Raw genomic sequence first — 15,792 nt, 5'->3', positions numbered from 1 at the left:
AGTTCCATTGTATTGGAGAGAAGGCAGACATCTCTACGGCTGATATCTCCAACACTCTGCCGCTCACTCCAAAACAATTAAGATTGATAAACAGCAAAACAGGTCAGAGAAAAAATACATGAATATATATTTATGATTTTGAGGTACTGTCCCTTTAAAACACCACAAATGAGTAAGCACACAAAACAGCTAAACCAGGAAGCATTAAATGAATAATTTGATATTTTCAGTACCAATATAATGATCCATGGTAAATGAAGCTACAATAAGCAACCAGTCAGCTTAGCTTAGCATAAAAACTGTAAACACTGGAAACCAATGACCCTTTAGCACTTTTAAAGCTCACTCAGGAGCAAATGAGGATATTTCCCAAAATGTCAAACCATACCTTTGCCATACAGAGATATTAGTAAAAAAAAACTTACAGCTGATAATGATCATTTATGGCTCAGCTGTTTCTCATTTCAGTCTTTATTTGAAACTCATCCTCCTGTGCTCATATGGAGGCTGGATGTACTGAAAGCGAGACTCCTTCACAGCTTGCACATTGTTCCCTCACCAACCACATTTGGAAAATCGTGTCTCTGCACATAAATGACGGCGGCGCATCCTGCTCTCCCCTCTGTTCACACTCTCCTCCCCACGTTTGGACAGCGTTTCTCAGCTTCCATTGTTGTCTAATTAGCCGTACAGTGTGCAGATAATGGTGAGAGCTACATACCTTGGACAGGCCTGAGTAGGCTGCCAGGATGCCCACAATACTCGTTGCTGTGCCCAAAGCGTTGCCTGGTTATTGCCAGGGAGGAGACTGGCATGGGAACATGAGGGACTCAAAGACTGGCACAGGTATACAGACAGTGACATACACTTTAAAGCCATGCCAGCATACATAACATGCCAGGGCTTTTCCTGTCAAATGATCTGTGTGTGTGTGTGTGTGTGTGTGTGTGTGTGTGTGTGTGTGTGTGTGTGTGTGTGTGTGTGTGTGTGTGTTGTGCTCTGGGGTGTGTGTTCCGGTTTGTATTCCGGCTGAGTGTGTCAGTGCAGATAAAGCATCTCAGCAGCAGGGTGATCAAATGCATTCGCCATGTTAACATGAACACCAAATATTTGCGATCATGCACTTCTTTGAGAGCTGTAAATCTGTTCTTCAAAAAAATCTCCTTTTTTCTGAGGTGGGGTTTAACCTGACAAACAAACATCTAGGGCTTAATAATTAAAGATTCATTCTTCAAAAAAAACTTTTTTTGTGGGGGGCATATATTTAGTAGGGTTTTTAAAAAAAAAATCAAAAATAGAGAGTGGACTTCATTAGAATATCTTATTTCTTTTTGACAAAAAAAATGATTATGAGGTTCACTTATGTGCTTTTCTCCAAAGCTCTCAGCCACATTTTAAGCATTAAACTAAATAATAACAAAAAAAAAAATCAAATATTTTACTGATCATTTTTTAACTAAATTTGCTTGTTATTCAACACAGCAACATTTTTTTTTTTATTTAGTTAGGTTCAGAGAAAACATTGAACAGGCCAAGATTTTAACCTCTATACTCATTCTGACTGTTTCTTATATTGAAATGCCAGAACTGAATCTCTTGTTTGTTTGTTTCAGATATGACTATTCCCTCAATATATGTAAAGGCAGCCATATTGCTTGAGGGATTTTTCCATTTTATACCTGATTGCATCGACAACAGACCGCCTCACAGCGAAATCATTTCACACTACCTCCGATAAGGCTGAAATAATTCAAAATGTAATCCGTCACACATTGTCGACTACCTGCTTTAAACTGAAACTGATAAACATAATCCACCAGATTACTCAAAGCTCAGCATTCCAGTGTGATTGCCTTGTGTTATTATTTGCCTAAAATTGTTGGAAAAGTATATTTTTTGTAACATGTATGTCTTTGCTCTGGACTGAATGTTCCCTCCTTAAGTCCCCAAGAGGCTGCAGATACAGTATCTCTATGAAACAGGAGGCACAACAAGCCTGGCATTGTTTCTCACAGATAGGAACAGGATGAAATGGCAGGCAAACTGTGGGCAGGCAGCAATGTCAGCGCTCACAGTGTTTAAGATATTAGACAGTCTGTCGTTGTGTGCTTCATATAAGAAAATCATGTGGTCACAGTTGATGATAGCTTCTGTTTGTGCTTCTCATGATTTATCATTACAGTTTAACCACAGAGTTCAATATTTCTTGTCCTGGAAGCTAAATCTAAAGAGGTAAAATCTCCAGCAACAAATGCAGTATAGAGAATAACATTATTGTAAGACCAGTGTGTTTCAGTTTGTGGCATTAGTCTTACAATAAAGTTGCTCCATATACTGTTGCTGGAGTTTTGATCTCTTAAAGAAGTATACCTCTGCTGGAAAGATGGTCTTTCATAAAACTGGGCTATATGCAGTACAAAGACACAAATACTTTTAAACTGGTACTGCATGACCAGAGAAAAGGGTTGTGGCATTTACTTGTGCTAAAGAGGTAGAAACTATCACAATGCACTGGGCCTCACCAGACCAATAAACACCTGCTTGTGGCTGACAGCATGCAAACTAGGCCATTTTTCCACAGGAAACAGTATGGCGCCCACTTGTTCACAAATTCCCATATCACTGTCAAACAGCATTAAAATGTGTTTTCTGGAAACATTGAGAATTAGGCAAAACTGTAACAAAATCTTGGTCTATATTTTATCAGCACTGCCTAATTTCACCATTAGACCTAACTAATTATTAGGTTGAGGAAAACATATCACTGCACTTTAGTAAAAACAACAGACTTTGGGTAAAATAAGTTAAGGTTGACTTTCGATTTCATAGTGGACACAAATCCCATTTTCCTGTGTGAAAGTCCTGTGCTTTTTGACCCATTTACCATGACCCTCCAGGCCTGCAGACTTTCTTGCTCGTTATTCTGTCACCTGACTTCCTCCTCTGATCCCTTCATAAATATTTTGGAAACGAGAGGGCACCACCCAACCATAAACATAAACAGGCATGTCATGGCCCGATAATGGCCTTCTCAACCTACATATCTATGAAGCTCAGTGGTAATGCCCAGTTAACGCCCTGATAACTGCCAAAACGGCTGTACTGAAAGACAAAACTCCAGCAGACTCCCAAAATTCATCTATGGTCCAAAGATTATCTGTCTGCTGAACAGTTCATAGGATTTAGCTATATATGTGTGCGTTATTATTGGCCATATTAATATTATTCACCATTATTTGTCATGCATGCATTAAGAAGAGGAATGTGTCACTTTAGGCTAAAAGATCTTTTTAGGGTTGTAAAAAGTGTCAACTTGGTAAAGTTGTCAAAATGTCTCTATAGATCGGTAATTTCTGAATAATTCTAAAAAATAACTATATAGTTGGGTACTTATAGGGAAAACAACTAATTTACTTGTTACATATCTAGTTAATTCATTCCAATGACTAAGGAAAGTCAGTCATATACAGATCCAATGTACATTCCAATGTGCAGGCAAGCTCAACAAATGGAGAATATAGTTTCCTGTTATGACTAAATATAAATAAATATATACTTAGGTTTCAATTGAGGCCTTTAAAAAAAATATGTTTACATATTCTTTCCTGTAACTAGTACCAAATTACATTGAAATTTTCCAGAAAGGGAGGGAGAAATCATAGACCCTCACAAGAAAAGCGTTACTTTATTCGTTTTTAGGATTCTGGAAATAACTGCAAAACTTCAGTATGCAGTAAAATACCTCTGGGTTTTTTCAAAGATTGCAGGGGATTTGTCCTTCTGAAAAAATGGAGGCTTTGCTCTGTGACTCGAATGTAATGAAAGTACAGTATGTGAGAGGCAAAAACTGGGAGCAAATGTTTAAGGTCGGGTTGTCATTTTTTTTTTTTTTTTTTTTGGCCTGACATTAACAGAATATGAAATGAAACAGGCTATTCCTCCCATTTAGTAAGTTGATTTTGAATAACTGTATTTCCTGCCCATAAGTGGTTCTTTTTGAGGCATAAAAAATATATTTTTTAATTTATCTGCTGTTCTTCACTCCCCTCACAGCACTGCGTCAGATGGTGTGAGAACTTTCCATTGTCGAAAAAGTATGATGCACAGTTGTTGTAAATGGGCACCAGTAATTCCATAACAAGAAGTCTTAAAATGATAATTTAATAACCTGGACTCAGAATTGTAAACGTTGGTGCCAACAGGCTAACAAAGCATACAGGTTCACTAGAATACCCATAACTGTCTTGAGATAAAAGAGATGCTTTTGGCTGCCCCTGACATAATTTTATATGCACAGTTTATATATAGTGTTGGAATAAAAAGTGTCAATACAATATGTTTTGGAAATGAGTGTTTCAGCTACCTGCCATTTCACCTTTATTCCTGTCTCAAAGGTGTCACACCACTTACCGGGTGTGGGGATTAGAGCTGACAGAAGATCAGCTGCTTTTGATTCAGAATTTTCAAACTTGAGTAGATTGAATATATCAGTTTAAAAAAAACAAGTTTCAAGCTTCTTTGTTTTAACTCAAAGTCACGAAACATTTCCCAGGACAGTGAGGGCAGAAAAGGACAAAGTGAATAATAAAAGCACTCTGCGGTTGATGAGTGATGAAGCTGACATTCTCCTTTTTCTTCACCTCCCCCTGCTCCATTTCTCACTCCTTGTGTCTATTTGCTATCCCACTTTCTTCCTTCCCTGTTGTCTTTCCTTATTTTCCTCTTCTGCTCCCTCATTCCACCTTGCTTTCCTCTTAAATCACCTCATCTTCATCCCTCTTCCTCCCTCAGTGGGCCCCCACATTGGCAGATACTGTGGCCAGACGTCTCCGGGCCGTGTGATCTCCTACACGGGCATCCTGTCCATGACCATCACTACTGACAACGCCATCGCCAGAGAGGGTTTCTCCGCAAACTACACCATCCGTGAGAGGAGCCTCCCCCTGGGACACGAAGATGAGGGTGAGCAGCTGGAGTAGTGATGAGAAACTGAGGGGTGGAGGGTTGTGATGTGGAGGATGGACATGTCATCTGGCATTAGGAAGGACCGGGGTTCATATCCTGGATGATTCTGCATCTCTTTTTGCTTTTTGCTGTATGAAAAAATAACGTTTCCTTTAGCAAGATGCTGAATCGCTCTCTCAGCTGCTCTGTCTGTTTGTGATCTTTGACCTCTGACCTTCATGTTGGAAGGGAAGCAAGTAGACAGAGGATTTCTACTTCAGGGATTTATAGCATTCAGCAAAAAAAAAAGACTTTTTTCACTTAATCACACCACAAGTGCTTCGTGTAATCAGCTGTGAGCTGAGTTTGTTGTTTAAGGGGATGAAAAAGACATGATGCCCCACCTTATATGATTTAGCCTCTTTTTTGATACGTCTTTTCAACTGTAAAAATGCCAATACATAATGAAAAAATGGTTATTATATATTCACTGCCCTCGATGTGACAAGTGCAAAATTTATTTTTTTTGTCCAAAACCCATGGATCTTAAAATTCCAATCATGTATATCAGAGAAAAACAAGCAGTTCCTCACATTTTTGCTTAAATAGATGACTGAAACAAGTTGCCCAATGTCAAAATTGTTAGTTTTCTGGGGGTGTTAACAAACTAGCTATTCAATTTCAGTGGTTTAGAGTCCATTTGATCTGTTAACATTTGAACATTATATTATGACCGTTCTTGTCAAATAATGTCTATTTGCTGCGTACAGTCACAGTTATTTTCAGTCATTTTTGAGTCAGAGAGAAATAAAACTCAGGAAAAGCAAACAGCAGAGAAAAATTAGAAAAGATTCTTGTATCAATTCACAACCGGTCAGATTTATCCTGAGATCCCTTTAACTTGTTAACTTGTTAGACTGGGTCTCAGTTTGCTGTACGGGCCAGGCCAACAAATACAATCCAAATATATTTGAAAAATTTTGTCAGTAGTAGGCTATATCAATATTTTGCTGTAATTGATACCTTTAGGACATGATCCTGATATAAGTAGCCCTATCTATCTGATGTTCTGATCTGGGATCTTAGTTTCACGACACAGCAATGTAAAGTTAATCTTATCTCGCAGCTTTGACTTTAAATTTCAAATGTGATGTGCTTCTTCTGATAAAAGCAGCGTATAATTCCATCAGTTTGACCCACTTTTAACTCTTATCTTCTGCTACAGAGTTTTTCATGCTTGGTTGTGTTTCTTTTGCATTTGTTGTGTCCATGTGTTCTCAAAGATCCCCTCCATTTAAAAATGTCTTTTTCTTATGTTTATGTCCACTGAAATGTATGACCTTGACTATACTGACTATCCGGTCAACCTAGTGCAACCAGTGTTGGTGGGCGGGCGTGATGCAAGATCCAGAGTTTCTCATTGAGAGAGAAGGAGTAGATCTGTTTCCAGCCCCTTTTCTGTGTTTTTTTTTTCTAACGTTTTATTTGGGAGAACGATGTCAAACAAAATATTAATCATAGCAGAGTATTTTCATATACCTTAAAACATGTCTGGAAGGAAACATTAACCTTGTCTACATTATTGGCTGTGTGTCCTTGTAGGAAAGCCTGTAGAGAGTTAAGTTATGTTGGCCCGTGTGGTTGTTGCTCTCTTGTAACCTCGACCCCAGTCACCCCTGTTTAGGAATGCAACTGTGCAAGAGAGGTGCGTTTACGTAAGGTCCCACGGTTGCTAACACAGGCGCTTTGGGAGAAATGAACGTAAAATTACACATTTCACTGCTCCAAATTGATATTTAATGACTTACAGTCAGTAAACTGTGTATGTATTTTGTATTTGGGTCAGGATAATCATTTATCTGAAGTCCGAATGCACACAGTGAAGCTGTTTAATTCTTTTTTCCCCTTTTTTCCCCTCATTTTAAATCTGTTAAATATATCATAGACAACATAAACAGGCTTTGAAACTGTCAAATACTAAGCAAAAGTTATTGACAAGCCAAAATTACTTAAAAGGCCATTGAGTAGATTTTCCAAGAGCTTTCAATCTTATCAAATGATCTTCATCAGCAGACAAAATTGCCTGTTAAAAGAACAAATGGAAGTTCAAGTATCCCTTTAAAATTATCATAGTTTATTATTATATTTTTAATCATATTGGTATTGAATTTTTCTGAATCCATCTACATAAATTTAAAACCAAAAACCTTGACAAGTCATTCTGTAATGCTGTATTTTATTTTATTTACCGTACCTTTAATTTGAACAATTAGGTCAAAATAATTTTTTATTTATTATTATTCTCAATCATGTCATTCAATCACCACACAGTGCATTGAAATGGAAAATGACATTTCCCCAGAGGGGTCAAAGTAATTTTCTTTTTTCTTTTTTTCAGTTTTCATGTATGTTTTTGCCATGGGCAGAACATGTGGGTGTTGTCGTGTTTTGTGCGTGCGTGTGTGCATGCATGCGTGTGTGTGTGCATGCATGCATGTGTGCATGCATGCGTACATGTTGTTGATGGTTAGTGTAAATGACAAGGTACATGAATTTAGTCTATATTTAACAAATATGTCTCTGTATGCATGTGTGTGAGAGAGAGAAATCTGGCCCTCTAGTCCTAACTAGGATGGCTGAGAGTGGCACTGGTGTTAAACAAAGCTCTTATTATCTTAGCTTAAGTGACACACAGTCTCACACACACAAACACACACACACACAATAAGTTAGCCTGAAGTAGTTAGCTAAGGGAAATTGCTGAAATAGATAAATAAATGCTAAACTCTAGCAGTACTGGGAAAAAAACAGCCAAAATCTGTTCAGTGGCAAATATCTGACAAAAAAAATGTTTGGAAAAACTCTATTAACAACATTTTATCTTATTTATACAGTTTAGTCTTCATCCCCTTGAGACTGTCAGAAATAACATCCATTCAAGCAGGATCTTTTCTAACAGCTTCTGAGGAATCCCTCTGATATCCTGCGGTGAATTTACGGTTTTCTCTCTCTGTCCCGGCCATCACCTTCAGAAACGGCCTCCAGCCAGGCCTTTGATTAGCTGAACGATGGCTGGGGGCATCATATTACGTCCTTTCTTTCTTTTTGGATGGAGAGGTGGGGGGTCTGGGTTGAAGTGTGTCCTGTGGGGGTGACATGGAGGTTGTCTCATGAATTGAAATGAGAAAAAAAGCAAAAGTTTTTGGATTGGAGGCTGAGGCGAGAGGAAAAACAGAAAAGTGCGAGAATTCAGGGATAAAGTGGTGTATCGGCTGGCTGATATCCAGTGGAGTTTTACTTCTCTCATTGTCTTGCTGAAGAGAGTAGCAACTCCTCTGTGGAAAGCTGTGAATTGGGCCTGAAAATTGTCAAGTTAACAAACAGTGACGATGAGCACAAAAAACAGCTTTCTGCAGTGTTTTGGTAATATTGCAAGAAAACTTTCTCCCTAATTTATTTGTGGAACTTGGAATGATGCAAATGTGTTTGTGTCAGTCTGGTAGACCTTGTGTCTCCAGACAGGCCTCCCACACACACACATAAATACTCACGTTTCCTTTTGTTCCCCCCTCCCTCTTCCTTCCCTGAGCTCCCCTGTTGTTACAGAGTGGACATGGTAGCAACACAGACACTGAGATATGGTGTAAGTTTGTCCAAATGCTGTTTTGAAACAGTTTAGCCCAAAGGTTTGTAGAAAGTTCTCAGTCTACGGAGGAGTGCATTATCGTTTAGTTTGAGAGTGGAAAAACCATCAAAATCAGCAAAATGTGAGCTGAATCTACATATTACATCAGCAGCAATATGTGCGTGTGTGGGTTTGTGTGAATTTTATATTTAAAAACAATTGTGATAATCAGACAAAACTTTAAATCATTTGTCAAGCAGCAATGTCAAGAATTTTCTGCTTCCAGCTTCTATAATATCAAGATTTATATTTATTTCAGTTTTTTTTTTACGCTGTTGCTATGACAAAAATAGGGAATATCAAGGTGTCAGTATGGGCTCTGGAGGTTGTGATGGGTGTATTTTATTACTTTTTGACATCGAGATAAAATTATCCATGCCCGAAATCAAAGAAAAGATTGATATATCAATAAATTATGAAGCAATTACTTGCGATATGGGGACATAGTCATGGTTTGAGAAAAGCCATCCGATGTGAGTTTAGCTGCTGTGTCATTCTTAATGGGATTACTTGGAAAAAATGGTGATTTGGACAAGCATGGGTGTAGATTTTGGGGTGGGTGCAGGAGAGGCCTCCCCATATTTAGAACGTGTGTTTATCCCCCTCAAGAAAAACATTAAATAGAAGAGGTTTGACACAATTAAAGTCATTTACACCATAAATTGGTGCAAAAAATGAACAAATTGGCACATAAAAAATCACAGAAATGACAGAAATGAAGTGAGTAACACAAAAACTTGTCTGCCAGAGGACAGCTAAACTCTCTGTAATGTGTCCTTCCCCATTGTGGAAACTAAATCTCCTTATGGGCAATACCATATTTTCTGTCATTTTGTCTTTTTACTCCCTGTCAGTGCTGACTTTCAGCTGTTAGCATACATATTATTATTATATTTTCATATCTGCCAATCATGGCCTTCCTGTAAACATGACAGCATGTTGTTTTTGAAATTTAAGTGAAATCCATGGGCAAATTGGCGGTTTTCAGTGGGTTTCAGCTGCATGTCTGCACATAAAGTAAGTGTGTGAATGTATGGCTACTGTACAAAAGCGAGTGTCACCAAACAGCCTCCAAAGTGCCACCACAGGAGCTGTTGAAATGACTCCTTTACTGCTGTGACTGACTGCCCAGCAGGGAGCAGGGACAGACACTTTATAGTGTCTGGGTGATACTGAAATCACAGTGCTCACTTGTTTTTCTGCCAGAGTCAGAAACAAAACCCCCCCCCCCCCCCAACACAGATTTATGACTTTGAGCTTTAAGTGTTTCCTTCATAATGTCAATTCTGGAGTTTAATGATATATTCAACCATTACCAATGACACTGTAGAGAACAAAATGCCAAAATCCAGTTCATCCAGCTAATGATGTGTGTAATTAAAGTTTTAAACTGATATTAAAGGGGCAGTTTGTGTGATTTTGATGACAAATATTCCCCTTCATGATCTAATAATAATACAAATGCATTAGAATGATGCATGCACCTGTTGACATTTTGGATTTTGTAACTTTATTGCCACACTGCAATGTGTAAAGGGAACAAAAACGTTTACCGGTATTTCAAGACATACAAAGACCAACATTTTTATTTTTACAAAGGTTAAAGTAGATAAAGATGGTCAGAGTCATGAATTTGATCTTATCAGTTTCATAATTTATGTAACTTCCTCATCAGAGGTGATACCTCTGCAAAAAGTGAGTCAAAAAAAAAAATTTAGGACTCCTGTTGAACTCTTGTTAATGAGTTTTTCTTTCTTTGGCAGATTTTGCTTGCATGGAGCCACTGGGCATGGAGTCAGGAGAAATTTCCTCTGACCAGATCAGCGCCTCCTCCCAGTATAACTCTAACTGGTCCCCCGAACGCTCACGTCTCAACTACCAGGAGAACGGCTGGACGCCATCAGATGACACCGTCAGGGAGTGGATACAGGTCAGTAAGACTTCTTGAAATTTCTGTGACTGAAATTATGTCACACTAATCCTCATTTTATAGTCTGATCTCAGAATCTACGTTTGCTCATTCATGGAGAAACGGTGTTCCACGTTTTGAACTTGACTTTACCGCTGAGATGTTGTTCACATCTGGTCTGAATATTGCTCACTCATATGTACTTTCTCTGCACGATATAGGGACACAGAAGGGAAAAAAAAGGTCAACATGCATTATTTATTGAAATTTGCCTCTCTGGCACAGGTGATGTGTCTTGTCTTGATTGTGAAATCTGACATAGCCGCCTTCAGTTTCTGAATGTGGAAATGGAGCAGGCCAGTGTTTAACTTCTTTAAACATATTTTATTCAATATTCAGTTTGCTAAAGTAACTGCTGAACAGATGAACAAGTTTCGTTTAAAACAAATATGTTCCATTTAGTGTATTTTTTCAAGGGGGATACAATTCAATTGTAACTGCACTGAGAAGCAAAAATGTGAGTTCTTATCATCTATCGAAAGGTTTATCAGTAAACGTAATGAAAAATACAATAATTTTCTTTTAACATGTACAAAAAATGTTTTTTCTTGTTTTTTATCTTGATATAGCTATGTCGTTTTAAATTGTACTTTTTTAGACACTGCGCTTGTTATCCAAACATTTAGTGAGACTGTTTTCTGTGTAGCATACAGTGGGTGTGGTGTTATATTTATTACAACAAATTGCTCGTGTTCCATAAGAGTGAAAAGCTGAGATGGCAGTTACCTTTTAGCCTAGTTAATAATTTAGCTTCGTGAGTAGATTTAGCGACTGCCTCATTTCTTATGTTTGTTGAGCAACTGAATTACCAAGCTTTCAGTCTATCAGAGAGAGTGTGTGAGAGAGAGAGGGGGCTGGGGATAATTTTAAAAAAGAGCAGATTTAGCTTTAGCCAGCATTGGCCTGTGGCTTTCCTTCCAGCTAGTTTCAGTTCTCTTGTGTTAGCTGTCTAGTGTCTGTGGTAGATTGCAATTACTGTGATTTGGTTTATTTCTTTGGCTCTGTTTTTTAGTTACACATGCGGATAATATGATACTTTTTTTGTGTGTTAGAAAGTCAGCCTCGAGTGTTTACCTATTTTTGGGCCAAACATGTAGGTAAGTATGGCGAATTGGCTTTTTGTACAGCCGAATACTGTTTTGTGTGACTTAAGGCAGCAATCAGCTTTTCAACAAAGGAAAACAAACAGTGGGAAGAACATGTTCTTCAAGATAAGTTGAAAATCTTTTGCAGATATGAACAAAGTGAAAGTGCTTCATTTTATCTCGTTTCCTACCCTCTCGAACATCCCTGAAGAAGAGTGCAGTCTGTCACCTTTTGCTGAAATTACAGGAACTAGAATCAGATTTGTTTGGATTTGTCTTTGCGCCAAATGATCAGACCTGAGAGGATGACAGGTCACCAAATCTAGATACTCGACTCACATTTTAATTATGCTTTGTAAATAACCATGTGTTCTCCCTAATATGGTATGGACCAAAAAAAAAAAAAAACTTTAGGTGAGATCACCCCCCCCTCAGATTGCATTGTAAGGTGTGGCTGGAGTCCAGGACTGTCCCATTGTCCTGGACAGGAACTCATAGAGGAAGACTCACAATGCCCCTCGCAGTAAGAACAGACACTGACTTCCTTCCTGTGGGGGTTACAACAGGAAGTAGACAGGAAGTCAGCCTCTGTGCTGAATTAGTAATAGTGGCTCTCTATTGTCTGTCTGGGGACTTCTTTTAGCTACCGGGCCACAGCTGAGCCCTCTGGGATGTAATGATATGAAGCACACTGTTTTGATAGAGGTCACTGGGTTAATATATGGAGAGAATCCAATACACTTAAAATATGTAACACTCATTGAAAACATTTTTTTTAAATCAATGCACTAATGATGCCTTTTGAAATGTTTTATCATTTGTTTTGATTGTGGTACAAATTCTTTTCCTAACAGGGAATTTCCTAACAGGCATGTCGCATTTAAGGACCCATTGTCTGAAATTAAACTAGAAATGACACTAACACAAGAGATTTTTTGGTTGCATGTCCTGTCTAAGTCTTCTCTAACATGTGTGAACATATCGAAACCTATCTTCACGATTATAGGAATAGATTTAAGAGGGGATTATTTTTGCCTCATTTCCACTGCATGGAATGGCACTGCTTCACACAACTCGACTCGCTCTTTTTTTGAGGGTGGGGGGGTTATCAGAAAAAACACTCTTTTAGACTCACCTCCTTCGAGGTTCCAAGTGAGCTAAGACGATATTAGAAGTTGGAGGTAAAACACTGCAGACCACTAGATGCACAGAGAGAATCGCCACTTGAGCTACTCCATTTTTTAAAAAAAAAAAGCCTAGCTACCATCAATACGACTGCAATTTTTTTTTAAATCACAAGACCCAGATTTTTTTTAAATGGCAGGCCAGAAAACAACAGTATACACTATGCCATACAGTTGATGTTCCTCTGTTTAGTTTCCAATGAAAAGATTCAACAAGGGCCACATTGAGGATGATGTCATGGCATTCTCACATTGCATTAAGATGGCGATCAGATAAAAACGCTGTCTACATTTAGGGGTTACTTTCTGCAGCGAAAAAATGAAATAAAGAAAGCATGTGTAGATTGAAAAAGGGGACCTCTAGTCATTGTTTATGGGAGTGCATAAAGCTACAGCAACTGTAGAAGAGTGGGGTTGAATGTATAAGTCTTATAATTGGAAAGGAAGTTCCTTTATGAGCTAAACTCTGTGTTATGGGAATATACCCTGAAGACTTTGCTGTAACTCTGCAGCAGTCTCTGCTCACTGAGTTTGTACTTTTACAAGCCAAAGGGATAATTGCACTATTATGGAAGAACATGGATATACCGTCCATTGGAATGATAAAGGAGCTGGCAGCTTGTATAGCTTTGGAGAGTCTGACTAATATTCTGAAAAGGAAAGATAATAACTTTGCTCGCTATTAATTAATTATTTTGCTGGGGTCCTTCATTGTTAAATTGTTAACATGTTAAATTCAGTTTTTAAAAGAAAATAATGAAATAAAGAAATACCAAGTGAGCTGACACGAGGCGAGCTGAACCATGCTGTGGAAATGAGGCATCTGATACTTTCCTGCCGACTTACAGGAAAGTTAAAATATCCTTGACAAAGTTTTGGCTTGTAATCAACACGTTTTCCTTTTAGGTTGATCCCATCTGCTTTTCCATCCTGAGGACAAGCTTTTTATACCCTTACTGTCAGTTTACATCAAGCAAACATTGTTTATAACCATAGCATAAGCAGTAATTTAGATCCCGCATTGACATTTTCCATGCAGAAACAGTACAAGTGCCTTTAAATTTCCTTCATTTTGTTGTTTGAGACCTAAAATAAAAATACTTCAGAAACGTTTAATCAAACTAACCACACAAATTACAAGCCCTTTTCTCATGATATAGAAAAAACATTGAGGTAAACACCTGGTAGAGTTTGCTGAGCATGGATGTGCCTTCTCAGCAACACTGCAGTGTCTCCCTGCTGCTGGCCTCTGACCATCTCTCAGTGATTTCTATAAGGACACACTGACTTTAGATACTAAAGAAAGTGGCAACACTCCTCCGGTCATGAGATTTGCACCAACAACTTCTCAGTCACAAGTTCTCTTACAAGGCAAGCTATACCGGGTCTTGTTTAGTGTGTAGGGACAGATTTCTATATGTGTGTGTGTGCGCCCTTCTGCCGTTGAAGTAAAGCTCTGTCGGCAGTCTCTCCCTAAGAAACGGCAGACCATCCCCCTGCCACAGTGATTTATAGCCTCAGAACTGGTGCTGTTGCTCGCCTCCCGACTCTGTGAGGCATTTGAGTTATGACTGGTGGTTTTTGTGAGGAGAATTTTCCATTTTATTTGATTAAGTGTGGTGCGTGGCCAACTCCGCACAGCGTGGTTTTGCCTCACGGCTTTCCATTCATCTTACTTGAGAAGAAAATTATGACTTTGTTAATTCTTGCATGCCCGCCTCCTCCGCTGCAAACACCTCTATTATTCATTTAAAGGCATTTATATTTTATTGATACTATTTTCAGGTTACTATTCATAATGTTTTTCAGGGATGATGGTAGCCGGTGGCAGTTTTAGGTGGCGACAGACAGTGAGCTCATTATCAGGCTTTATTATATATCTATAATCATATTTTTTGCACTGCGATGACTCATCTCATCAGCATGCTGGATGCAATGAAATAAAAAGCCTCCATTTCTGTAAATGACATTTCAAAGATTGACAGAGGAATTAAATGTAATGCTCAAGAAGAAATACTAAAATTTTACTTGTATAGCAATAAAATCACCAAAGGAGAAACTTGTACAAAGTAGTATCAGCTATAAATGCAACTTTTAATGTGAAAATATAGCTCAATCTATACTTGCAATGAGACAGTAAAGTTCAAATTATTTTTTTAAAGTAAGTATTGAACAAATTAAACGGCACAAACACAGTAAAGTACAAATCCACATATTTTAAAGAGGACCTGTTATGCTCATCTTCAGATTCAGCGGGAGAATGACTGTAAAAGAGAATTGCACATTTTACCGTGAAAAATCAACAATAATAGCCACTACACACAACCAGACATGTTCAAGCAGGAATGTGATCAGAAATTGAAGCAAATTAGCGGCATAGGCAACCAAGATTTCCCTGATATTATGCTATGTGAGTACTTGCAGCTGTGACTTTAACCCGAGAATAATCTAACTTTCTATCGTGAAAGATCCCAAAAAAAAACTTGTAAACACAACCTGACATGTTCTAGCACAAATATTATCCAAAACATTTCCCTGACGTTAGCATGTAGCATTAAAGTGTGTATTTGCAGAGATAGAGTGACTGTAGCATATTATGTGAAAATTTACCAATTAAAGCCTCTAAACACAACCATTGCTCATATGTAAATGAATGCGATCTAAATCAGGGAGAAATTTACAACATTGGCAACCACGTTTACATGTTTCCCTGATGTTAGCATGTAGCTACACGTAGCAGTGTAGGCTACATAATGTAAATACTTGCAGTAGAGTGCTTGGAGCAGATGACCAGATAAAGAAATCCAGCACACTATGTCGTCACAGTGTAGCTAGACAAGAAAAAACTAATGCAAAGAGATTATTCAGATCGGTAGAAAACCTGAGATTAGGATTATTTCTACATATGTTTACCTCAGTATTTTA

The 15,792-nt window shown here is 38.2% G+C and overlaps 1 protein-coding gene across 1 annotated transcript in view; it reads left to right on the top strand.

The window, feature by feature from the left end:
• LOC121951246 (neuropilin-1a-like) overlaps positions 1–15,792 on the top strand; it is an 86,575-nt gene that overhangs the window by 38,020 nt on the left and 32,763 nt on the right. Inside the window, exons 5-6 of the mRNA XM_042497511.1 lie at positions 4,792–4,962; positions 10,393–10,559. Coding sequence (XP_042353445.1) covers positions 4,792–4,962; positions 10,393–10,559 — 338 coding nt within the window. The remainder of the gene's footprint in view (positions 1–4,791; positions 4,963–10,392; positions 10,560–15,792) is intronic.

This window comes from Plectropomus leopardus, chromosome 12 (genome assembly GCF_008729295.1).
Source record: "Plectropomus leopardus isolate mb chromosome 12, YSFRI_Pleo_2.0, whole genome shotgun sequence".
NCBI lineage: Eukaryota > Metazoa > Chordata > Actinopteri > Perciformes > Serranidae > Plectropomus > Plectropomus leopardus.
This window is presented reverse-complemented; position numbering and strand designations above follow the sequence as displayed.